The 24012-nt window shown below is 48.5% G+C and overlaps 7 protein-coding genes across 7 annotated transcripts; 4 read left to right on the top strand and 3 right to left on the bottom strand.

Moving 5' to 3' along the window:
• Positions 1-118: 118 nt before the first annotated feature.
• Positions 119-1601, top strand: EDB82DRAFT_525250 (uncharacterized protein; the record flags this gene model as incomplete). The annotated part of the gene is made up of 3 exons (XM_065609138.1): positions 119-659; positions 710-822; positions 876-1601. 3 exons carry the CDS (start codon positions 119-121, stop codon positions 1599-1601), a joined length of 1380 nt encoding a protein of 459 aa, XP_065464982.1.
• EDB82DRAFT_186123 (Alpha/Beta hydrolase protein) lies at positions 1571-3436 on the bottom strand. The gene is made up of 6 exons (XM_025735856.2): positions 3115-3436; positions 2946-3051; positions 2595-2892; positions 2289-2496; positions 1649-2235; positions 1571-1581 (listed from the first exon to the last, which is right to left on the bottom strand). Exons 1-5 carry the CDS (start codon positions 3230-3232, stop codon positions 1691-1693), a joined length of 1275 nt encoding a protein of 424 aa, XP_025586520.1. The 5' UTR covers positions 3233-3436; the 3' UTR covers positions 1571-1581; positions 1649-1690.
• A 1080-nt stretch (positions 3437-4516) lies between these two features.
• Positions 4517-9337, top strand: EDB82DRAFT_446189 (uncharacterized protein). The gene has a single exon (XM_025735855.2). The coding sequence runs from the start codon at positions 4917-4919 to the stop codon at positions 9186-9188; it is 4272 nt and encodes a 1423-aa protein (XP_025586519.2). The 5' UTR covers positions 4517-4916; the 3' UTR covers positions 9189-9337.
• A 681-nt stretch (positions 9338-10018) lies between these two features.
• EDB82DRAFT_185867 (2-oxoacid dehydrogenases acyltransferase-domain-containing protein) lies at positions 10019-12165 on the top strand. Its single transcript, XM_025735853.2, has 3 exons — positions 10019-10208; positions 10310-10649; positions 10769-12165. The coding sequence occupies exons 2-3, from the start codon at positions 10332-10334 to the stop codon at positions 11819-11821; spliced, it is 1371 nt and encodes a 456-aa protein (XP_025586518.1). The 5' UTR covers positions 10019-10208; positions 10310-10331; the 3' UTR covers positions 11822-12165.
• Positions 12166-12561: 396 nt separating this feature from the next.
• On the bottom strand, positions 12562-15075 carry EDB82DRAFT_428157 (uncharacterized protein; the record flags this gene model as incomplete). Its single annotated transcript, XM_025735852.2, has 2 exons — positions 12562-14346; positions 14398-15075. The coding sequence occupies 2 exons, from the start codon at positions 15073-15075 to the stop codon at positions 12562-12564; spliced, it is 2463 nt and encodes an 820-aa protein (XP_025586517.2).
• Positions 15076-15730: 655 nt separating this feature from the next.
• EDB82DRAFT_185879 (uncharacterized protein) lies at positions 15731-17607 on the bottom strand. Its single transcript, XM_025735851.2, has one exon. The coding sequence runs from the start codon at positions 17386-17388 to the stop codon at positions 15787-15789; it is 1602 nt and encodes a 533-aa protein (XP_025586516.1). The 5' UTR covers positions 17389-17607; the 3' UTR covers positions 15731-15786.
• A 318-nt stretch (positions 17608-17925) lies between these two features.
• On the top strand, positions 17926-24012 carry EDB82DRAFT_462014 (uncharacterized protein). Its single transcript, XM_025735850.2, has 2 exons — positions 17926-19411; positions 19462-24012. Exons 1-2 carry the CDS (start codon positions 18143-18145, stop codon positions 23683-23685), a joined length of 5493 nt encoding a protein of 1830 aa, XP_025586515.1. The 5' UTR covers positions 17926-18142; the 3' UTR covers positions 23686-24012.

Genomic DNA, 24012 nt, shown 5'->3' with positions numbered 1-24012 from the left:
CGAAGGCATCAGCTTCTGTAATCTTCTCACATGTTTATTCAGCGCTACCTTAATAAAACGAGATTGCGTTGTCCTCACTTCTATCATTCAACCTCGTACACCCACTACTTACACCAACATGTCCCATCTGATCGGATACAATCTGGGCGCTCTTCACCGAACAAGTCGTGAATTTAAAAGAAAGGTAGACTCCGCATACTATCCTTCAGCGGCGACAATCGATGAAAACCCTATAATTCCCAGTCCAAGCACTTTCGATCACCTGAACAACTTGCATCAGGATAATCTACCCACTCCATCCCAATGCGCAGTTCATCTAGAATTGCTCGAAGTCTTTCACGCACTGCGCATCAAGGTCTTGGATTCCAAAGCCCTCGATCAAGCCTTCGACTTGGGCGGTCCTACTAAAAAGGTTTACCGCCGCAAGTTCGTTAAGGGCCTAAATAAGTGGGTGAACCAAGAGACTACATTGCGAGATCTGCAATGGGAAAACAGCCAGGACAAGAAGTGGACGTTTTACCTTGGTGAAGCAGTGCGAAGATTCATGGTATGGGCCAATGACTATAATGCTTCACTTGCCTCTGGAGAGAAGAATAGTTGGATAGATGACGGCAATGGCCGAGTATCAATGACTGAATTTTTGTATTTACCTCCCGTTGGTTCGTATACCCTCTCGACCCCCTCTGTCGTAAACTGACTCGTTCTATAGATGTACTCATGGTCTGGCATGCCTTCTTACTCAACCCCAGTGACTTTCTAGAGTACTGTCAAACAAATTCCTTAGAGTACCTCCCAAGGGTGAACTTCCCATGGACTCTGATTGTAAGTTATCAAAAATATCTTATGCATAGACTAAATTACTAACAGTCCTACAGCACAAGTCCATCTGTTCTCACGGCCCCATCCGCGATACTTGGAAATACGACTCAGATACCTGGCAAGTCCCAAAAGGAGAGTCTGTGTTCTCAGGTAATTTGCTTCATTCCATTATAAAGGAAGGCAATACAGAAGACCTAGACGTCGACGATGACTTTCGCCCTGACATTATCATTGATCTTATGAACAATGTCGAGCGTCAGCGCGCCTTTGTCAAGAAGATGAACGCACATCTCTGGATTCGAAGTCCAGCCTTGCAAGGAACTCTCCAAAGAGCAGTCGAGCGCTACGAGAACTATCTCGAGCTTTTTAGGCTCTATCCAGGCAAGATGCTGGTACCCACGCTAGATATCGACCTTGTTTGGCACACAAGTCAGCTTTCGCCTGCAGCGTACGAGACTTCCATGAAGGCGCGGTGTGGTCGTTTCATCAACCATGATGACAAGATTGGGAGATACCAGCTGGATGTCGGCAGTGATGAGACGCAGGCTCTTTATCGTACCCGTTTTGGATTGGAGTACCATGTTTGCTTGTGTTGGGAATGCCAGGCCATCACGTCGGCCGTGGATGATTCCGACAGAGATGGATACCTCGAAGAACAGCGATCCTCTACATTCGCTAAAGACCTCGCTGATAAAGTAATGGCAGATATTGAGTATCACCGCGCAGTGGAATCTGCAAGGCGGAGAAACCATATTAAATTACCTATTCGTGTAGAAAAGTAGTCAGCATGCATGGTTCTTGAGGAATGTTTAGAAGTTGTAAAGCTTACTGAAAGAAAGAGCCTATCAAATCAGAAATCTTCATCGTCTTGCTACCAGCCTGACCGATCATTGAAACGTCCTTTTTCCAACAATTCAACTCTCTTCTCGTAGATTCTCTTGCCATGAACGGCTACTCGGCAAAACAGCAATTTCTGAAACTCTGCGGGCGTGACTTCAACCGCTTTGAGTTTCATCTCATCTTCTGATGGCAACAAGAGAACAACACTAGACCCAATATGATTGTAGAGAGGTTGAGAGAAGTGCCAGATCTTTTTGCTTTCATCATATGATTCTTCGTTCTTTGGAGAGGAGATTTTGGCTTCCTTGTCTTGAGTGGCTTTCAGGGAGGCATCAATTATCTCATTGTTTGTTTCAGGTTCAGGTAATAGTGCTTTCGATGGCTGATTGAGCATAGTTCTTGCAACTTCGACCAACGACAGGATGTAAGGCTTGTCGGCTCTGGTGACGACGTCGAACTCGTTGATGATGTTGAGGCAGAGTGATCTCCAGTCCGGTTGGTAGAAGGACAGATCAATGGGTGTTGTCACACATGGGGGTGCACCAAAAGTGACACATGAAAACCTTGCAGATTCATCTGAGTTTTATATCAGTTGCGATTCCTGCATGTCATATCATTTGATGACTTACTGAAGGCTTGGTTAGATATGTACTGAAGATAAAGTAGCTGCGATACAGCTCCACCTGCAGAATGGCCAGTAAATAGAACATGTGGTTTCTGACCCTTGGATCTATTGAAATCTTGTATATAATCATTGACCAAGGTTGTTACTATTGAATCAAGGGCTTGTGCACTGTTTAGAAAACCAGAGTGAGCTCCTAGATCCTCAGTGTATTGCTACAATTGTTAGTGAAATGCGACTTGCGAGTAGACTCGCACCGAGAACTCAGTATCACCGGGCTGCTACATGAACAGAATATGTAATATACACTTACAATGAACCCTCTGGTAGGTTGTGGTCGAGAATTGGCATTGACGATATGGTCCATCTTGCTTGCACTCCCACGTATCGCAAGTATCAGGACTGGCAACAGGTCGCTTTTCCCTACATCATCTGAGGTTGTTTCGGCGACAGTTGACGTGATAACTTTAACAGTACCGGCGAAGGATTCCCGCAGTGCCTTTTCACGGCGAAAGGTGCAGTAACTGGTGTTTGTTATGGTTCCTTCGAGATTGTAGGTTCCGCGAGCACACTTCCATGCTGCGGATACTAACTGAACCTCAGCTTGGGGGCTATATATATGAAAGTCAGAGCTAGTAAGTCGAAGGTAACTTGCAATGCTTACGGATCCCATTTTGGTGATTTGTCCTCGTCAACCTTGGAATTGACATACTTTGAAGCTTCATGGTTTAGCCGCTGCAGAAGTTCCCGAAGTTGCTCATTCACGTTACCTGTAAGTGGCCAAAGTCAGTTCGTTGACTTTTTCACTGGTTTATCGGAGATGTTTAATTCACCCTGGAGGTTTATCTCGCTAAAGGTGTCGCCAAGAGCACTGGATAACTCGACTGCGGCGATGGAGGCCCCATGTGAATTGTTGGCTGACAGGGCACTCTTGGAGCTGCAACAACCCATTGCGAGCGATGAAATTGCAGGAGATGGGTGTAATTTGAGTACGATACTGGTTCATAACCCTGAGAAGCGGGAAACAGGCCGTTGGCTACTTTACGATGCATGTCTAGCATTACGTGGGGCGCCGTTGGGCTGAAGATTGTTTGTTTGTGTCAAAAGCACAGACGCTGTAAGATTATACAGAAGTTAAGAGAGGACAGTCATTGCTTTTAGTAGAGAGCCAACGTCTATTTAATTGATCTGCCAGTTCAGTGTCAACAGATCAGCATCAGGCCAAGTTGCTGATCAATTTCTTGATCTTCAGATCTGTTACTGGGTAGTATGTCATTCTTAACTATTGCACCCAGTCTCTGACAATATCAGACGACACTAGTGACATTCGAAACCGTGCTTACGCTTGAGATGGCAGCTCGCTTAGATGATTTGACCGGACGATTACGCTTTGATCTCCGAGGCATTACATCAATATATTTGAACTTTGGTGAAGGATCTGAACCCAGAATCACTTTACAATGCATGGCAAAAGATCGCAGTAGCATAATTTGTTTCCAAGATTGCCAAGATTGGGCATAATCTCGCATAGCAGTGATGCTATTCCAACCAGGGGTACCCCTACTTTATGCACGCAACCCTCGTCTTCTTGTCCCATCCGGCCGGGGAATAAAAAAGTCTTTTTGGGCAATTCTTCCTGAACTAAACAACGGGTTTCCACAATAAACAACTGTCAGTATTTCTCCGCCAATATGGTATCTTGTCATGACCATAAAAAAAAGCTGTTAAGATATCGCAACACCACTTACAGTGCGCCCTAATTTCTAAACAGCTCCCGCAGCAGCAAGCCTCAGGTGAGAGAAGACGGAGAGTCGCTGGGAGGGTTGCAGTACTATCGAGTATCCTGACCAATAATTGAAACTTGTCGCCCTGTTGTGCCTGTGCTGCCTTGTCCAGCCCAGCCTAGCCCAGCCCAGATGCTTGGGATCCTAGGTGCTATGGAAGAGCAAAGCCCAATACCACCCCTGCTATGCCATGTTTCACCTAGACTCGGCCTATCCATCCCCTTGTGGGCTTACATCCCCTGAAGCCATGTCATTTTGAGGCTCCTCCGTCCAAGACATGGGACGGGGAACTGCAGCCCAGTGCTTCACTATTGCATGCAACTGCTAAGGTAACTCGTTTCCTCGTGCAATTAGGTCATGGCTTCCAAGGGTTCTGGGTGCTATGTTTTGTAAGCTCAGAACTGCGGGATGATAGATTTCATACTATAGATGGTTTGGCCACTCGACTTATGCGCAAGGAAAGTCCTTGATATCAATATGCTAGCCAATCTGACTTGTCCTTTCCCTTACTCTACTCTTCACACACTAAATATTGTTACCATTTTTTCCCTTCACTTTTACTTCTTCTCTACTTACGTCTTTCGTTAATCCTTTCTTCCAATTATCTTCCAGCCCTGGCTTTGGCTGAGTCCGTTCTTTCAGACTACACGTCACTCATCATCATCAGACTGTCCAGCTTCATTCCCCTTCCCACGAGAACCTCGTTGACATATTCTTTCTATTACGACTCTTTGCAACATGGCTATGTAAAGACGTGGGATTATCTACTCCACGATAGCGATTGTTTCTCAGTATCATGCTCGAACAGGACAAACCGACGATGCGCAACATACATTGGACACCTACTCTAGATGAATACACGAAATCTAGCAACAATGGACTCTGAAACGAGACCGAGCTCGAATATTGGTCCCCCGAGAAGTCATCAATCCTACGATTCCTATCATCGACATGTTCGCGCAGTTCATGGGGTCGAGGGTAATTCTGAGCCAGGACCATCGAGCCGGCACGGATCCGGTCTCTCTGGTCTCAGCGCAAACACAAAGCCTCAGCACGGGAACCTTGCTTCATTTTTTGACTCAGAAAGGTTAGCTAATTCAGCGGCCCCGTGTGATCCAAGCAATCGAAGTACGCAATCCACCACTAAGGGAATACGATGGCCTTTTCTTGGAAGCATCAAGTCGACAAACAGTCTATCGTTGCCTCCTTCACCTCGAGCCGGGACTCCAGCCGAACCTACCGAAGTCGAACTACCATGGCGACCCGTCTTTCTCCATCGACGAATTCTGGTTCTTTATGCTATCGCCATCGCAGCTCTTATTGCGGGAGTGCAAATCGCACTTCAACTATCCGAGCGCAACGACGGCCTCCGAGAAGCCGATGATGCGTCAAGATATCTGTGGCAATATGGGACAACCCTGGTATTCATCGTTGTGGCTGCATTCTGGAACAGAGTCGAGTTTCAGGCCTCGACTTCCATGCCGTGGATCCTTATGCTGAACAATCAAACCGATGCCGACAAGTCTCTTTTACTGGATTACGCTTCCCTTTCTGGGCCCATGGCTATTATCAAGGCAGTCCGAAATAGGGACTGGCTTGTTGCAACTCCGGTTTTGGCCGGAATAATATTTAAACTAATCATTATATTCTCCACGGCCTTTGTCACACCCAGGGTTATCACTGTTGCTCGTTATGAGTCTGCTATCACAGTCCAGAATGAGTTTCCTAACAGTGTTTCGGGTCTGGAAAACATTGGCTCGTTACCATATTTTACTCTTGCTGCCTTGGCGGCCGACAATATTACATTTCCCAACGGGGTCACTCCCCGAGCAGCATATACACCTTTTTTTAGCGATGTTACTGAACTAATAGCGATCACGGCGGATGTGGATGGATTTATTGGTGGCATGGAATGCAAAGAGGCGGAACTGACTTTAGACTCTATGATACTTGTCGAGGGAGGTTCTCTTGCGTTGAATGTGACAGTATCGGAAACAGGATGTTCCTCGGAACAAGCTCTCACAAGCACGAAACTTGCGAGTACCAAAGACAGAGACTTGTCGAGAGCGTTTTTAACATTTCAACCTGCCAGCTGTGGTGGCTCGACGAAAGACGACGAACAGAGAATAGCTGTCATGTCTGGTATTCTAGACTTTGACATCGATCAACTCACGAAGCAATCGAAGACTTCAAACGGACGACTCAATGGAACATTATCATCATCATCTGGGTTCCTTTGCAAGCCAAAATACAACATCACCACGATGAGAGTTTCCAAGACTTTTGAGACAGTTCTTTCGGCCACGCCCAACGCTCAAGCTGAGAATACAACTTTGGACCAGGTTCATCCTTGGACAGTTGCCCGCGCACTGTTCAAATCTCTCGAAACCAACGAAAAGCAGCTTCTGTCTACTTCCGTGAACTCGTCATACGATGGTGATGCTATTATCCATATTGACGAAGCCATGTCTGCTGCGCTTCTGCTAGGCTCAAGAGAAGGATGGGATCTTCCCAAGGTGGAATCGCTAACAGACAAGGACATCTTGAGCCTTCTTTCTGAGAACTTCTACGCGCAATACTCGGCTCTTATCGCTCGATACGCAATGATGGAGCCGTCTACCAGCTCAACGACCGCTGTTGCCCGCTTCATTGGACGACGTCTTGTTGTACGGCCTGCTCCCGCATATCTCATAACAGCATTGTTGGTACTTTGCTTGTTTCTGGCTCTAGCAACAATGTGGCTGGTTCCAAAGAAAGGGTTTCTTCCACGAGACCCCAGCACTATCGTTGGCATGGCCTCGGTAGTAGCACACAGTCACCCACTCGTTGAGTCTCTTAAAGGCATGGGACCTGCACCAAACAAAGTCCTCGGATCAAGACTCGAGGGTTCGACTTACATGAGCGGAGCTGAAGGCCACGAAAAACTGGACAGCCCCAACCTGGGCTATTTTCACATCTTCGGCGGTAAAGCGCCTTCTGCAACGTGCCAACCACAAAGATACAATTCCTCAACATGGAGACAGCCTGCTACTTTACACGGTCTGATTCGACTGATATACATCCTTGTGCTGGCATGCATTATCATAGGGTTTGAGATTTCGCTTCGTTTGTCGCATCGTAACGAAGGACTAAGAACGATGGATGACGATGCGGCATATCTAGCATGGACCATCGTACCGGCCTCAGTACTGTTACTGGTGGCTATGTACATGCTCTCCTTGGAGTGGTGGACGAGACTGCTTTCTCCATTCTCACATCTCGCACGTCGAGGAGACTTTGATGAAACCGTGGGCCTAAATTTGGCCAATGCTTTGAGGCATGTAGCGTGGAGACGAGCTCTCAAGATCTGGGACATCGCTGCCCTGACTGCGATTACTGGTGGTTTCGTGGCGCTACTTATCGTGATTGCATCTGCTCCTCTGTTTGACCCCAGGCCAATTGAGTTTGACAGTAGTCTTCCGCTACGCACCGAGGATTTCTTCGCCAACAGCCTGCTATCTTCCCCCGATGATTCCATATGTATCGACTGTACCAACGACACCATCCTGGCATCGCTAGTACTTGCTGGCAATGCCCCTTATCCCCCATTCACCTTTGCCGATCTCAACCTACCGACCGTATCCCTGGTAGAAGACACTGAGAGCGACGATATTGTTGTCAGTGCACGGTTAACAGCAATTCGACCAAGAATGTCGTGTCGATTATACAAATCGGACGAGATATCTACAAATCTTACCCTCGAAGTCGAACTCGATGACGGAACTGTCAACCCACTGCGCGTGGATCTCGAAGGTGAAACTTGCCGTGGAGTTGGGCGACAGGGCAGTAACAATGCTATCATTGGAACGACGAGGAGCCCCTCCAGTAATCAACGTACCGAGGACTTGAGCGGGAGCACAGTATTTGGCGTTGGGCAGGGAAAGACAAGGTCGTCATCGCAATGCTCCGACTGGATCTACATCTGGGGTGAGTTGGATAATCTGGGGAATAGCGATATGTCAGTGGGTGAAATCAATGCCCTCGCTTGCAACGAGACGATCGAGGCAGTTGATGTCAGAGCTGTCTTTTATGGCCCTGAACTTCATCTTTACCCAGATCATCCTCCTGCGCCCATCGAACACACAGCCCAGGATACGAGCGTCGCTATACCGGAACTAGACTATTCTACGCTTGTCAATGTTTCTTCAGATGGTCTCCTCGACTCATTCTTTGCAATGCTGAACTCCTCTCAGTTTGCTGTCCCTGATTTGACATTCGGCAGCTCATCCGCCGATGCTACAAACAGAACTCAGTCAGCAATTTTGTCTCAGCATGGAATCATCAGGGCTCAGTCGTTAAACTCCAAGAGTCGGCGTCATTTATCGTCGAGGGGAACATTTCCAATAGCAAATGGCACTACCATTGTCAGTGGTATCGATCCTGATGAGTCAGTCTCTCAAGCCGTCCCAATCATCAGTGGTAGTAAAATGGCAGGGAAGGTCAGGCTTCACCAGGATGAGATTGCTACACGAGTTTTGCAATCTCTTGTGGGAGCATTGATGCTTCTTCACATTACCTCGTGGATTTGTTGGCGAAGAATCAGACTTCCTCGCGCACCAACGACCATCGCTTCTATAACAGCCCTTCTTGTTGACGGCAACCTTTTCAGATCACTACCTCGTGCCGCGCAGTGGCAGCCAGACAGTGAGCTCGAAGCTATTTTTACCGAAGGAGACACGCCACAGCAATTTGAAATGGGATGGGATCGCAGAGGACGGAACAGGGGGCGCGATGGACGACGAAAGAAGGACGAGGGTAACTTCGGTATTCGTGCATTTATCCCAAAAGATTCGATACCAGAGGAAGTGGAGATGAGACCAATCCCTCCTCCCAAGCCACCACCGAAGCCAGTCAAGGAGAAAGTCGGGATGGTTCGTCAAGGGACAGCAATGTTAGGGGCTGACAGTACCCAAAGAAAATCTGTGATGCTCGCCAAAGGACACACCAGTAATTCCAAGTCCAAGAGTTCCAAGAGTTCAAAAGGCTCTCAGGGGAACAAAGAGCCGAAGCATAAGAGATCTATCTCATCAGCACTGAGTGGGCCAAAAGAGTTGGTCAAAGTGTGGTGGGCTGGAGGAAATTGATATTGCATTTTAATGATATATAAGGGAAACGGAGGAGTACAAAATTTCTTTGATAATTAGATGTATGTAATGATGAATAATTTAGATATCCGATTTTCGAATCACGTCAATAGGTATATATATTCCAGTCGCCACACTCTTCGTCTTGATGTTGAGCTAGCGAAAACGAGCATTTGGGAATTGACCATCGTCGTTATTTCCGTAGATCTTGGTTAGTCATATTGGACCAATCAAAATAGCCCCCACCATCCGGGCCGATCTATCCCGAAGTCGGGATAATTTACCCAGCGAAAATTTAGCAATTCGGAGGCGCAATGGAGATAAGATGGAGGTACTTTAGGGGACTTGAAAATTGTCTCAACACAAATATCAGCAGGTTTTTGAAGATGAATGCTTATCGCTCCAGGCTTGGGGGCTATAGCCGTACGATGGAAGGAAGATTGGTGAAGAATATCTCAATTTTAGTATACAAACATGATAGAGTTGTACATGCATATCCTTTCTGACCGGACTTCGCTCATATCGCGCAATGATCCCCCGAAGTCGAGGTACCATGATGGCGTCCACGTCCCTTTTTTCCCTCTGAGCTCCCAGTTCTTTGGCGGGTCATTTCTTAGTTGTGTGCCTTATAGCGCCTGTCGTCCCCTAAATGCCTCGATAAACGGCGCCAATGCCCTGAAAGCTGCCCAAAAGTTGCCCTCTCAACGGTCAATTCTGCCTCTCAGAACCACCAATGCCGGGCACTTTCCAAGGCCCCTGCAGTCACTTTGGATCCCAAAGAGGCTTAGTCCACGCCAAAGCTTCAAAGTACCTCAGTCGTCGGAGCTCAACATGCAAAAAACTCCACGTCTGTCCAACCCCAAGAATTTCCTCCGATCCCGACTCTTTCTCTCCCTCTCCTTCTCACGACAGAGCTGCATCACTCTCCGTCCTTGACCTCTTACCTCCGCTCTCGATCTCTTTTCCGTGATCTCACGTCACGTATCTGAATAATTCTTCTTTCAATTGCCAATCCGGCCGGTGAGTGCTTTTTCCAACAACCCCCCAAATACCCCAAAAAGTGGCTCAATTCATATTCGCGCTGCCCCCATGCAACACCGACTAACATATCTATCGATCAGAAGGACCTTAATATCTTCCACAATGCTCAGCGCCGCTCTCCGAAGGCGTGTTCTCACCCCTACACACAGCGCTCTGCGAACCGGCTTCGCTGCCCACGTTGTGCGACACTATGCCTCTTTCCCTGAGCACCAGGTCATCAAGATGCCTGCTCTGTCTCCCACTATGCAGGCTGGCAACATTGGCGTCTGGCAGAAGAAGATCGGTGACTCCATCGCCCCCGGTGACGTCCTTGTCGAGATCGAGACCGATAAGGCTCAGATGGACTTCGAGTTCCAGGAGGAGGGTGTTATTGCCAAGATCCTGAAGGATGCTGGCGAGAAGGATATTCCTGTTGGCAGCGTAAGTCGTTGAATTTTTTGAATCCACTCAGGCAACCACTCGGGTCTCGGGATATCTTGCTCCTACAGCCAATACTGTTTGACGTCAATGTACAATGTTACTAACTTCGGTTTTCACAGCCCATTGCCGTTCTCGTTGAGGAGGGTACCGATGTCGCCGCTTTCGAGAAGTTCTCCGTTGAGGACGCCGGTGGTGATGCCGCTAAGCCCGCTGCCTCCAAGGAGGAGAAGTCCGAGCCCAAGTCTGAGTCCGCTTCCACCCCCGAGCCTTCTTCCGAGCCCCAGCAGTACGAGTCTCAGGGCCGTCTCCAGACTGCTCTCGACCGTCAGCCCAACATTGCCGCCTCCGCCAAGCGACTTGCCCGCGAGAAGGGTATCAACATCGATGGCATCAAGGGTACCGGCAAGAACGGACAGATCACTGAGGCCGATGTTAAGAAGGCTAGCAGTGCCCCCGTCGCCAGCGCCTCCGGCGCTGCTTCCTACGAGGACATTCCCATCAGCGGCATGCGCAAGACCATTGCCAACCGTCTGGTCGAGTCCACCCAGACTAACCCTCACTTCTTTGTCACCAGCTCTCTCTCCGTCAGCAAGCTTCTTAAGCTCCGCCAGGCTCTCAACGCCTCTGCGGACGGCAAGTACAAGCTCTCCGTCAACGACTTCCTGATCAAGGCCATCGCCGTTGCCAGCCGAAAGGTTCCCCAGGTCAACTCCAGCTGGCGCGAAGGCCACATCCGCCAGTTCAACAACGTTGACGTTTCCGTCGCCGTTTCCACTCCTACTGGTCTTATCACCCCTATCGTCACTGGTGTCGAGGGCCGTGGTCTGGAGGCTATCTCTTCTCAGGTCAAGTCTCTTGCCAAGAAGGCTCGCGATGGCAAGCTCAAGCCCGAGGAGTACCAGGGCGGTACCATCTCTATCTCCAACATGGGCATGAACCCTGCTGTTGACCACTTCACTGCTGTCATCAACCCTCCTCAGGCTGCCATTCTCGCTGTTGGTACCACCAAAAAGGTTGCCATCCCCTCCGACAACGAGGCCGGCGTTGAGTTCGACGACCAGATCACCCTCACTGCCAGCTTCGACCACAAGGTCGTTGACGGTGCCGTCGGTGCTGAGTGGATGAAGGAGCTCAAGAAGGTTATCGAGAACCCTCTCGAGCTCCTTCTGTAAATTGGGGGCTGAATAATTATTTACCTCTAAATTCAGAAACTTACCGAGAGCCCAAAGGCCAGTCGAGCGAGGAAATGATTTTTATAGAATAGGTGGGGATGATCTCTGAAGGACAGAAGAGATGCGGCAAGGAGTCTACTCGGGAGTCCGTAGGGATGCCTACGAGAGTGATCCTGGGTAGAGGCCGAGGCGACGAGCAGTTCATAGAGCTCCCATCACTCGGTCACGTTGCAGCAAGTGCGGAAGATTTACGAGGCGGAAAAGCCCATGTACAATGACCATTGATTAATAATGTTATATCCTTTCGAACTTGGGGGGTGTTTTGGACAAAGAATCTATTGCATATCCCCTCATTATATATTCGCTCCTCTCTGTGTTTTTTGGTCCTATCTATAAGTCTTGATATTCGTGCGTACAGATAGATACCCTTTGGCTCGAACAGACTGCTTAGCAACGAGCAGGTCTGTTTCAGTTGACAGCCTCACATTGGCTCGGTCTGAACATACACTGAGGCCAAACACAAGGTATGAGTTCTTTATCAGCAAGATCGTACCTCGGGATATCAAGAAAATCAGTCGTGACGTTAAACAAGACGACGTGAATTGGCATGTCTCAGCTTGAATCTGATTCAAGTATACATACATATGCTACATAAAGATAACTGCCTAATATTTGCGTATTATTCCATGAGGTGGGATTCGTCTTTCATCATACTCATTACCAGTGCTTCGTGATACCCCCTAGAATTGTGTTTGTGACACGACTGATGGGTCAACGGATTCAAACTCTTGGGGCATGTTACCTCTAGCCCAATTGAATCCTCCCATTCCATCTAAACCCAAATCACCCATCACCATCCAGTCCAGCGGAATATCCATGATGTCCTGCATAGCATCACCGTCAAGAAGCGGCACATCAAACTGTATCGCCTCCTCGTCTTCAAGGTCCACAACTGGTATGCCGTCACGTTCGGCAACCTGTTTCAATAGCTCGTAACTTTTGTTGCCTAAACGTGCCCCAGTATCGATTACAGTCTGATCGGTGTCTTCCTGTGACAAACCCAGCTCCATAGCATCGGCAAGCGCTATGGCGGCACCAACGAAGCAATATCCCTTGATATTTGTTTCTCCCGCGAGTATTCTTCGTTCATACCATACTAGAGCGGCGTTGAGAACAGAGCGAAGCTCCCCGTAGCCCATAGCTGGAAGGCCGCCAAGACTGTCTCGTTGTTCTTCGCACTTCTTGATGAACTCGAGTGACACAGAAAAGAGTGTTTGGATCGGCAACACACGGAAAATCCCTGTGCCGTTTGTGATGAGACGGTTGAGACTTGTCGCAGGGTCATTCGAACCGCCAGTGGGATAATTTCCATAGCGTGGTATTGAAAGGGTGCATAGCTGTGCGAGCTTGAGCGAAGAGTCAAGTGATACTTTGCGAGAGTAGTAATACGTTGGGTCGTCGTTGGAGCGAGCTACCATGGGTTGATGAAGAGACAGAAAGCAGCGATATGTAAACATTTGGACCAGGGCACTATGGAATTGTGTGAAGATAATGCGAGGCTGGTGTCTTTGAGCTTGCGATAGAGCAGCAAGCGCCTCAGTAAGAGTGCGGCATGTCTTTGTGAGTTCGGAGTTTAGACGCAGTGTTTCGGTGTAGGACTCCTTGGATCGAAATTCATTGACGTGCTTGATAATCACCAAGCGAAGTGCGTAGGACTTCTGAAGGGCAAGCTGAACTGACATGTCAGTTAAAGCCTCAGGGTCACCACTTGGTTGTCTTTCGGCATCCGGTTCATCAGAGAGCTCAGAGTCGTTGAGGTTAGCTGGGGGCCGTGTGTCGTAGTGCTTCGAGGAGATCAACGGCGAGCCTCCAGAGTCGTAGGAAGTTTGCAGGTTGAGTTCGAGGATAGTTGCCCACAGACGTCGACGGATCTCAGAGCGGTATACAGACATGTTGGCAAGATGTTTAGGATCCCGGTGTAGACCCATATACATGGCCTGCCTAACTAGAGAGCCTGCAGCGATCCAGGTAAGTTCTTGGCCCACTCCGCAACAAGCCTTTGCCAGATTCAGCATACACATAATCTGAATACCAGCAATCGTCATCCTGCTCTTTTCTGGCGGTAATGTGAGCCAGATCTGGACCTCGTGGATCCATTGCATAGCAGTAGGCCGCAAGCTGAAGACATCATCATGGATTGTTGCTCCGAGCGCCATGCATGTCTGCATCTGCATGACAAACACTTGACTAGCAGCTTCAGGATTCTGCCAGTAGCGCTCATACTCTACCCAAAATGTAGGGCCGTGTAGGATACGGAAGACACCTTCGAATGTGGCGAAGTAGGCGTTAACAAGTTGGTCTGTAAGGCCACGCTCAGGAATGGCTTGTCCTAGCTTATCTGTTGAGATAGGTTTGAGGCGATGTGATTTAATGGTACGACCTAAGGTTTTGCACTTGGAAAATATCATGTGAGGTTCTTTGTTTCGTTCATTTGGCAACTTGAGCACGTCGAAAACATTGGGAAACTGTATATTCACGTTAGAAAAGAAGTTCAGGATGTAAAGCGGGCAACAAACCATGACAACACCATTCATCCAGTGGCTCTGGCCGAAAAATCGCGTCTTGGAAACAGTACCCTTCATTGGAGCCGGCTCCTCCTCCTGGTCATCGGGTTGAATAAATACATCTTCTCCTGGTTGGGTGATGTGACAGGACTCGGCAAGCTTCTGCTCAAGCTCCTTGACCCTGGCAGCCAACGCATCGACAGTCGATGTGTCCGAGTTTGAACCTATCGTCGAGCTTGGAACGCTAGAAGAGTGTCTTTTTGCAGAAGAATCTGACGGGGACTGTCTTTGGTTCGAATCAACGACAGGGGCTGATCTCCCCGGTACATGTGAAGATGAATCCGCAGCACCTTTCTTGCTCCGTGAGGCTGGAACATGTGTAGGGGCATAAGTACAAGGCGATATATTTGATTTGAAGCAATTCGAACAGGGCAAGTTTCTGTTGCATCGAATCTTTCGGCGCCGGCATTGCTCACATGCGAGGGCCGGCCGACGCCTCTTCTTCTCCGCCATGGCGGCCGAAGACACGGCCATCGCAACCCCGGCAGCTGAAGTACCGGCCAAAAAATTAAGAGAACCGTCTGCCAGTGCTAACGTCCCTTCTTCTATTATGGTGTCCTGACTTACATCAAGCGGATCATTAAGAAAGAAGCTCGGAGTCGATATGATTGGGGGTGAGTTTCGAGACATTCTTGAAACCCCGAGAAAACGGCAAGTAACACAAATTGAAATCAGCGAGAAAAACGGCGAATTGGAATAGTAGTACACAGTCACACTCTAACTATGAGAGAAAAGGAAGTTGCACGTATCTTGGTGCGTCTCAGAGACATGAACAATACGGTGGGGATGCAAAAGACCGAACCAAAAGACCGAGAGTTTTTGTTAGTGATGAGATGAAGCTAAACCTATAGGGGAAAGTATACCTGAGAATTGAATCCTTTGGCAGAAACATCTGATTTGTGCTTACTCTTAATTATTGTTAGATTGGGTTTTTCTCTCTCATACTGCGTAGGCCATTGAGATAGAAATAAGCATTCGGTCTAGAGTTCGTCCGTTAATTGTAACTCACTTCAGTTTGGTGAGGACCCTGAACTCCACAGGAAGCCAGGGGTCTCAATGCCTACCCTATTTAGGTACTCGAACATTTATCAGATCGATATCAGCAACTCAGGATACCTCAACATTTTAAGACTTCAGAGTCAACAATGCAACGTCCTAAGGGTATGTACAGTAGAATTTGACATTCGAGTTTTGGTTTATAACGACAAACAACCCAAAAATCTTCTCTAAAGTCAAACAGACTGACCCATGAATCTTGAGTTGCACTCCAACAACCAGAGTTTCCAATATCCTGGGCTCTTCTCATGACCATTTTATTTACACTTTTTCTTACACAATATGTCATTCATCATCAGCTTCGTCGGCATCAGCACCATCTCCTTCTTGCCACCCCACCCTTGGCTTTGCTGCCTTTGCCAACAGGTTCCTCGTAACTTCTAGACGCCATATCTGGGGTCCCATTTCTTCGTCGTTTTTACGATTTGCCTCGAGCCAAGTCCGTATTTGTCCTCGGACTTCCTTATTACTCGTCAATGTTGTTAATTCCGCGGCCCAACCGTACATAAAGATAGACAGCTTGGAGCTCTTGAAGCCACTGCTCAACGCCACATCTTGGGCCACTTGGGGAAGCACGCCTTTGGCTATAGCAGCCGATATAGCGTCCATATCCCACAGCTCGTCGATGACGGACACGGGAATCTGAACATTGGACGGTAACGGGTGAACAGTGAGTTTCTCAAACCGCTCGCGAATGAGGTCAGAGGACAATTCTTGTGTACCAGTACCACTCCAGGGAATCAACAATCTCCCGCGTTCGCGCTCAGACTCGGTTCCAACGGTTCGTAAAACATCATGAAAATGATCTGCAGCCTCCCGTGTGCATACGAGCTTACGACCTGCCAAGACTGGATATAACACACGAGCCATGAGTCCACCTTGGTGCGCATTTTCTTCATTTATCTGAGCGCGCGTTGTCCGTGACTGCCACGGTTGTGGTTCAAGATCTAGATGTGTCAAATCCGAGATTAGGTCGATGAGGATAGTGTGATCAAGATTGATCGTGGATGTAAGTGATGCCAGTTCATCACCAATGAGGTTCTCAATGGCTATATCGAGTGGTGGACTGGGGGCAGTGACAAAATCGCTGTCTTGGTCTTCGATTATGACTTCGACAAGAGGATCGATATGTTTTAGCTGATGGAGGAGAATGTCCAGTTCTTCTTCGCCTTGACTTAGACTAGCAAGAATAAGGTGTATTCGAGGAAACCGATATTCGTGACGGTTCATTCTCGCAGCTGTCACTAGTCGCTGCACATATTTTGCCAACGGCGTGTCTTCCCACTCATCTCGACCAACCTGATCACCAAGTTCATGTTCACCCCATCCCCAGCCACAGTCGTTCATCTGACGAGCAAGTCGGTCGCGAGAGATGGCCTTGACGGTGATCCATTCTCGTCCTCCTTCAACGACATCGACTTCAACACGGCCCTGCTCTTTTAGTAGACGATGCATGTTGTGTTTGTCTTTCCCTGAAACCTGCCGTTTCTCAATTTCTTGCCTCCGTGCATCTTTTGTTGAGCCTTGGAACGATTGGTTGATGGCAACAAAGCCATGGCTTTTCTTGAGTCGTTTCCATTGGGCAATGCTTTGAATTGCGAATGTGACACTGGCATCAAGCTTTCGTTCTCGGACCATGAGCTGTTGAGTGTCATAGTTTGGGTCTGATGAAAATTCCTCGATGAGCTTGCATAATGCGCAGTTCTCTCGCTGTAAGGCTTTTAGAAAAGTCGGTAGTCCAGATGAGGATATAGGTTTCGACTTTGCTTCTAGACTTGACATAAATTTCTGGATCTCATGAACATTGGCGATAAGAAGCGTCGAATGACTCTTTGCCAGATCGAGTATCTTGGATCGACGTAAAGCCGTTTCTGTGTCGTTTGACATGGTGCCTAATTGGGGACAAGCATCTGAAATGTTGGAAGGTTTCCTATGAAACTTGAGGGTGCAAAAAATGAATCATTAAAGACCTGGACTGAAAAGCCATGAACTGACTCGATAATTTCGTCTCTTGTTATCGGGTAAGTAGTATTGAGCCTCTTGTGGCTGGTGAATGATGAAATTTACAATTTTATTCCCTATTAGAACCTCGATTTCTGTAAAATGTTACTGTTGGCAGGTATCGGTAGGTATCTCACTCAGAGGACACTATTCCCCTTCTCAGCCCCTAATTGGCAGCTTACGAGGCAATCTGGGGCTAAGGGGTCCCGCAGTCAGAGCTCACTATTGGAAACTGGGGCCTCCACTGGTAATGCTGTCCACTTCGACTTCGTATCCCTGGTATTGATTGTACCTGGGCTAAATAGTGTATACTAGCTTTCTGAAAGCTGACGACAACATCACTAAGACGCGGGCTGTTTTTCTTCTCTCCTTCTTTTCTGCTGGCTTGTGACCAGCTTAGATATTCAGCGTATTTGTGAGTCTATTTTTTATGTCTAAAGCTTGGTCTGCGCGCAGCGCCGAGAGTTTTAAACTTACAGCGCATAGGTGAGCTCTAGCTCCCTCTCCCGCCGCATCCACGTCTCCTTTCTTTAATTGCCCTGCGGAAACGACGTAAATCTCACAACCTCCCTCCTTCGACCTCGACCCTCTCGATTATTCTCCCCTACCGAATGGCCACTGGCCTTTTCTACGCTCCCTCATGAGCTCCCTCAAATTTGTAGTCTCCTCACTCGAGGCCATTGCCGCCTCCAAGGATGCGCAGCGCAACAAGCAGCTGGAGGAGACCACCACCAAGGCCCTCGATGCCATCAAAGAACAGGACCAGCTTCCCGACCCCGAGATCGTTTTCGCTCCTCTGCAACTAGCATCGCGCTCTACGAATGTGCAACTTACTACAACCGCACTCGATTGTATCGGGAAGCTCATTTCCTATTCATACTTCTCCGTGCCAAGTAACCCTTCCGAAGGGACCGAAGAGGGTGCCGAGCCCGTCCCTCCCCTGATCGAGCGAGCCATCGACACTATCTGTAACTGTTTCCAAGGCGAAACGACTGCTGTTGAGATCCAACTTCAAATCGTCAAGTCTTTGCTTGCAGCCGTTCTCAATGACAAGATCGTCGTCCACGGTGCTGGCCTCCTCAAGGCAGTGCGACAAGTATACAATGTCTTTTTGCTGTCGCGGAGTACAGCCAACCAGCAGGTTGCTCAGGGTACCTTGACCCAGATGGTTGGTACTGTTTTTGAGCGAGTCAAGACGAGACTGCACATGAAGGAGGCCCGCCTCAACCTGGAACATCTCAAGAATGGCTCCAGCAACGTTACCTTTGACCACGCCGAATCGACCAATGGCGCCAACGACAGTGGCGACCGTGATGAGTCGCCAGCTGAGCCCTCCGAGGCTGCAGATTCCTCGACCGAACCAGCCGAGAGTGGCGCAAAGCTCACATTGAAAGATCTTGAGCATCGCAAGAGCTTCGACGACTCGAACCTGGGCGATGGACCAACCATGGTCACGAGGCTCAAGCCCGAACGAAAGGAGACTGGCACGCCAGCGTCCGACCAGGCGGGTCAAGATTCCGGCCCTGCAGAGGACGGCGATGTGCTGGACGCAGAGGATGAGGTTTACATCCGGGATGCCTACCTCGTCTTTCGATCTTTCTGTAACCTTTCGACCAAGGTCCTACCACCCGACCAGCTGTACGACGTCCGCGGTCAGCCAATGCGCTCCAAGCTCATTTCTCTTCACCTTATTCACACCCTTCTAAACAATAACATTGCTGTTTTTACTTCTCCCTTTTGTACGATCAAGAATTCAAAAAGCGGCGAGCCTACGAGTTTTCTGCAGGCGATCAAGTTTTATCTTTGTCTGAGTATTACTCGTAATGGCGCTAGCTCAGTTGACCGGATTTTCAACGTGAGCAGCGAGATCTTTTGGTTGATGGTCAAGTACATGCGTGCTGATTTCAAGGTAAGTCGACTTCTGGAGTGCAAACGCTTATTTACTAACATTCCTGGCAGAAAGAGATTGAGGTCTTCTTGAATGAAATTTACTTGGCTCTTCTTGCACGGAGAACGGCGCCACTGTCGCAAAAAGTTCAATTTATAACAATCCTCAACCGGTTATGCGCCGACCCCAAGGCCCTGGTTGAAATCTACCTTAATTATGACTGCGATCAGACTGTCGATAATATCTACCAAACAATCATCGAGGATTTGTCCAAGTTCTCGACAACCCCGCTCACTATTACAACAATTAACGAGCAAGTGTACGAAGAAATACGGTTAAAGACCACCCCTGCGAGCGAATGGCAACTCAAGACAACCCTTCCGCCCCCTCTGACAGTAGCTCACATTGCTCCCCATCAAGATTCTGAGCCCGACTACCCCAAGGAATATGCTATCAAACGATTGTCCATTGAAGCGTTGGTTGAGACGTTGCGATCCATGGTCAACTGGTCGGCACCGATACGAGGTGATGCCGAGCCCACGCGCCCTGAAAACCAGGACATCAAGGGCTCTCTCGACATTCGGCCATCGATTGACCCTAGCATTAACGATAGCGTCTCTCGTGTGGAAACTCCTCTCCCTCCATCGACCCCTATTCTGGAAGACGACCCGGATCAGCTGGAGAAAGAGAAAATGAGAAAGACGGCCTTGATGAAGGGAATTAACCAATTCAACTTCAAACCGAAGAAGGGTATCCAGATGCTCATACGCGATGGTTTTATTCCAAGTGATAGCCCCAAGGACATCGCCGAGTTCTTGTTGAGAGAGGACAAGCTCGACAAGGCTCAAATTGGAGAGTACTTGGGTGAAGGAGAGCAGAAGTACATCGACATTATGCACGCATTTGTCGACACCATGGAGTTCGCCAAGCGGAGATTTGTCGACTCGTTGCGCCAATTTCTTCAGTCTTTCCGCCTGCCTGGTGAAGCTCAAAAGATCGATCGATTTATGCTTAAATTCGCTGAGCGTTATGTTCTTGGAAACCCCAATGCATTCGCCAATGCCGACACTGCATACGTCCTAGCTTATTCGGTCATTCTACTTAACACTGACTTACACAGTGTCAAGATCGCCAAACGCATGAGCAAGGAAGAGTTCATCAAGAACAATCGTGGTATTAACGATAATGCCGATTTGCCTGATGATTACCTTCTCGGCATCTATGATGAAATCGCAGCTCACGAAATCGTTCTCAAGAGTGAACGAGATGCGGCAGCTGCGGCTGGCAATATACCTGCTCAATCGACTGGCATTGCTGCTGGCCTTGGGCAGGCCCTCTCCAACGTTGGCCGTGATTTACAGCGCGAAGCCTACATGCAACAGTCCGAGGAGATTGCTCTGCGCTCTGAACAATTATTCAAGGACCTCTTCAAGAGCCAAAGACGCAAAGCTGGCACAAAGTACATTCTTGCAACTTCCTTCAAGCATGTCAGCCCCATGTTCAGCGTTACTTGGATGTCGATCTTTTCCACCCTTTCCAGTCAGATCCAGAAGTCTCACAATCTCGAGGTGAACAAGCTTTGCCTTGAGGGTATGAAGTTGGCCACACAAATCGCTTGTCTGTTTGATATGTCTACACCCAGGGAGGCATTCATGTCGGCTTTGAAGAACACAACCAACCTTAACAACCCTCAAGAGATGTTGGCCAAGAACATCGAAGCTCTCAAGGTCGTGCTTGAGTTGGGACAGACCGAGGGTAACGTTCTCCGTGAGTCATGGAAAGACGTATTGATGTGCATCAGTCAACTTGACCGACTTCAACTTATCTCGGGCGGTGTTGACGAGAGTGCTGTGCCTGATGTATCGAAAGCCCGTTTCCTACCCCCGCAAAGGTCGGAAAGTACCGACTCCCGCTCGTCATCCAAGAGGCCGGCAAGGGCTAGAGCAGGAACTTCATCAAAGGGTTTCTCTACCGAGATTGCTCTAGAGAGTCGATCCGATGATGTGATTCGTAGCGTTGACCGCATTTTCACTAATACGGCAAACCTGACTGGTGAATCTATGGTTTACTTTGCTCGGGCACTGACAGAAGTCAGCTGGGACGAGATCAAGGTGTCTGGATCTAACGACATGCCTCGTACCTACAGTTTGCAGAAAATTGTCGAGATCAGTTACTATAACATGAACCGTGTTAGGTTTGAGTGGAGCAACATCTGGGAGGTCTTTGGCGAACACTTCAACCGAGTTGGATGTCACAACAACATGAACATTGTGTTCTTTGCGCTTGATTCGCTGCGCCAACTGTCAATGCGATTTATGGAGATTGAGGAATTGGCCGGTTTCAAGTTTCAGAAGGACTTCCTAAAACCTTTCGAGCATGTGCTCGCGAACACACATAACGTTACTGTCAAAGACATGGTTCTTCGATGTCTGATACAAATGATCCAGGCCCGTGGCGATAACATCCGATCTGGCTGGAGGACTATGTTTGGTGTTTTCACAGTCGCTGCCCGCGAACCTCACGAAAGTATTGTTAACCTGGCTTACGAAAACGTCAACCAGGTGTACAAGACCAAGTTTGGAGTGGTGATTTCTCAGGGCGCATTCACTGACTTGATTGTATGCTTGACAGAGTTCTCCAAGAACCTCAAGTTCCAGAAGAAGAGTCTGGCAGCTTTGGAGCTACTCAAGTCTCTGATTCCTACTATGCTCAAGACGCCTGAATGTCCCTTGTCGCAAAAGTACAACAACATTCCACCCCCTGATGGTGCAACACAAACTTCTGAGAAAAAATCACGATCAAACACTTCGGTCGAGGAAGGCTACTGGTTCCCCGTCCTCTTTGCTTTCCATGACGTTCTCATGACCGGTGAAGATCTGGAAGTACGATCAAATGCCCTCGAGTATTTCTTCGAAACCCTGTTGAGGTATGGAGGTAGCTTCCCAGCCGAGTTTTGGGACATTCTATGGCGTCAACAACTGTACCCCATCTTTATGGTCTTGAGGTCTCGGCCAGAGATGAGCAACGTTCTCAATCACGAGGAGTTGTCAGTGTGGCTATCAACCACTATGATCCAAGCGCTGCGAAATATGATCACGCTTTTCACGCATTATTTCGACGCCTTGGAGTACATGCTGGACAGATTCTTGGAACTCTTGGCGCTTTGCATTTGTCAAGAAAACGATACCATTTCGCGAATCGGCAGCAACTGCTTGCAACAACTGATCCTTAAGAATGTTACCAAGTTCCAGCCAGAACATTGGAACAAGCTTGTTGGCGCTTTCTGCGAATTATTTGAGCGAACTACTGCATACCAGCTTTTCTCAGCAACTGCGATCAACAACACTGCCTCAATATCACCCCCTCCCAATGGTCTTGAGTTCTCTGCAGGCTCAACAGATGCTACACCCGTTGACGAGAAGTCTTTGAAGATCAATAACCCACAATTGGATGATGATGACAGTGTTGTTCCTCCAGCTGATGATGATGACCTTCGGACACCGATCGGAGACGGCCCTCATGTCACGCTTGAAGAATTTAAACCATCGTCGAATCTCCAGCAACAGCCCGTTGTAGTAACGGCAGCTCGACGACGATTCTTCAACCGAATTATCTCTCGTTGCGTTTTGCAGCTATTGATGATTGAAACAGTCAACGAACTCTTCAGCAATGACACTGTCTACGCACATATTCCCTCTCAGGAGCTCTTGCGTCTCATGTCACTACTTAAACGGTCGTTCGTGTTTGCTCGTAAATTCAACGAGGACAAGGAACTGCGTATGAGGCTATGGCGTGAGGGTTTCATGAAGCAGCCGCCTAACCTCCTGAAGCAGGAGAGTGGCTCAGCTGCGACTTACATCTCCATCCTTTTCCGCATGTTTGCTGACGACGCACCTGAACGATTGTCAAGCCGGCCTGATGTCGAGGCTGCGCTGGTACCTCTGTGCAAGGATATCGTCTACGGTTATACCACTCTAGAAGAAGAAAGCCAGCACCGAAATATCGTCGCATGGCGCCCTGTCGTCGTTGATGTTCTGGAGGGTTACACTACTTTCCCTGAGGATGCTTTCAAGAAGCATATCCCCGACTTTTATCCTCTTGCAGTCGAGCTTCTGACAAAAGATCTTACACCAGACTTGCGCGCCTCGCTCTTGATAGTGTTGCGACGAGTTGGAGAGTTGGGACTGGGTATTGCAGGAATGACACATGTTAGACAACGGCAAGACAGCGTGGCTAGCCGTATGACGGCTGAACCGATGGGCGATCGAGAGGCAGACGCGAGGCGAATGCTATAGGACGGACTTCCTCCGCGGTTGTTGACGGTGAAGAGAATCAGGGCGTTGGATGGAATCATAGAGAATGTTGATGTTCGTGACGCTGTTTTAGATACTCCAGGTTATCGCATGGAGCGATAGGTGGCCTGTGGACATGTATTATGGGCTGAGTTGAGATGTGTCAATATATACAAGTTTATGCCTTTCACGAATCATCGTCTTGTGCTAGTTTCTTAATCGTCTAGGACTCACGCTTTGGCACCCTGAATCTGGATATTCCCGCAGAAAAGACTACAGTACTTGGAGTTGTGGGCTCCCGCTGGCTAGGAACATAAGAGTTGGAGCAGC

Source organism: Fusarium venenatum (assembly GCF_020744135.1).
Source record: "Fusarium venenatum strain MPI-CAGE-CH-0201 chromosome Unknown EDB82scaffold_2, whole genome shotgun sequence".
Classification (NCBI taxonomy): Eukaryota; Fungi; Ascomycota; class Sordariomycetes; order Hypocreales; family Nectriaceae; genus Fusarium; species Fusarium venenatum.
The sequence above is the reverse complement of the archived record's forward strand: the minus strand, read 5'-3'. Positions and strand labels throughout refer to the sequence as shown.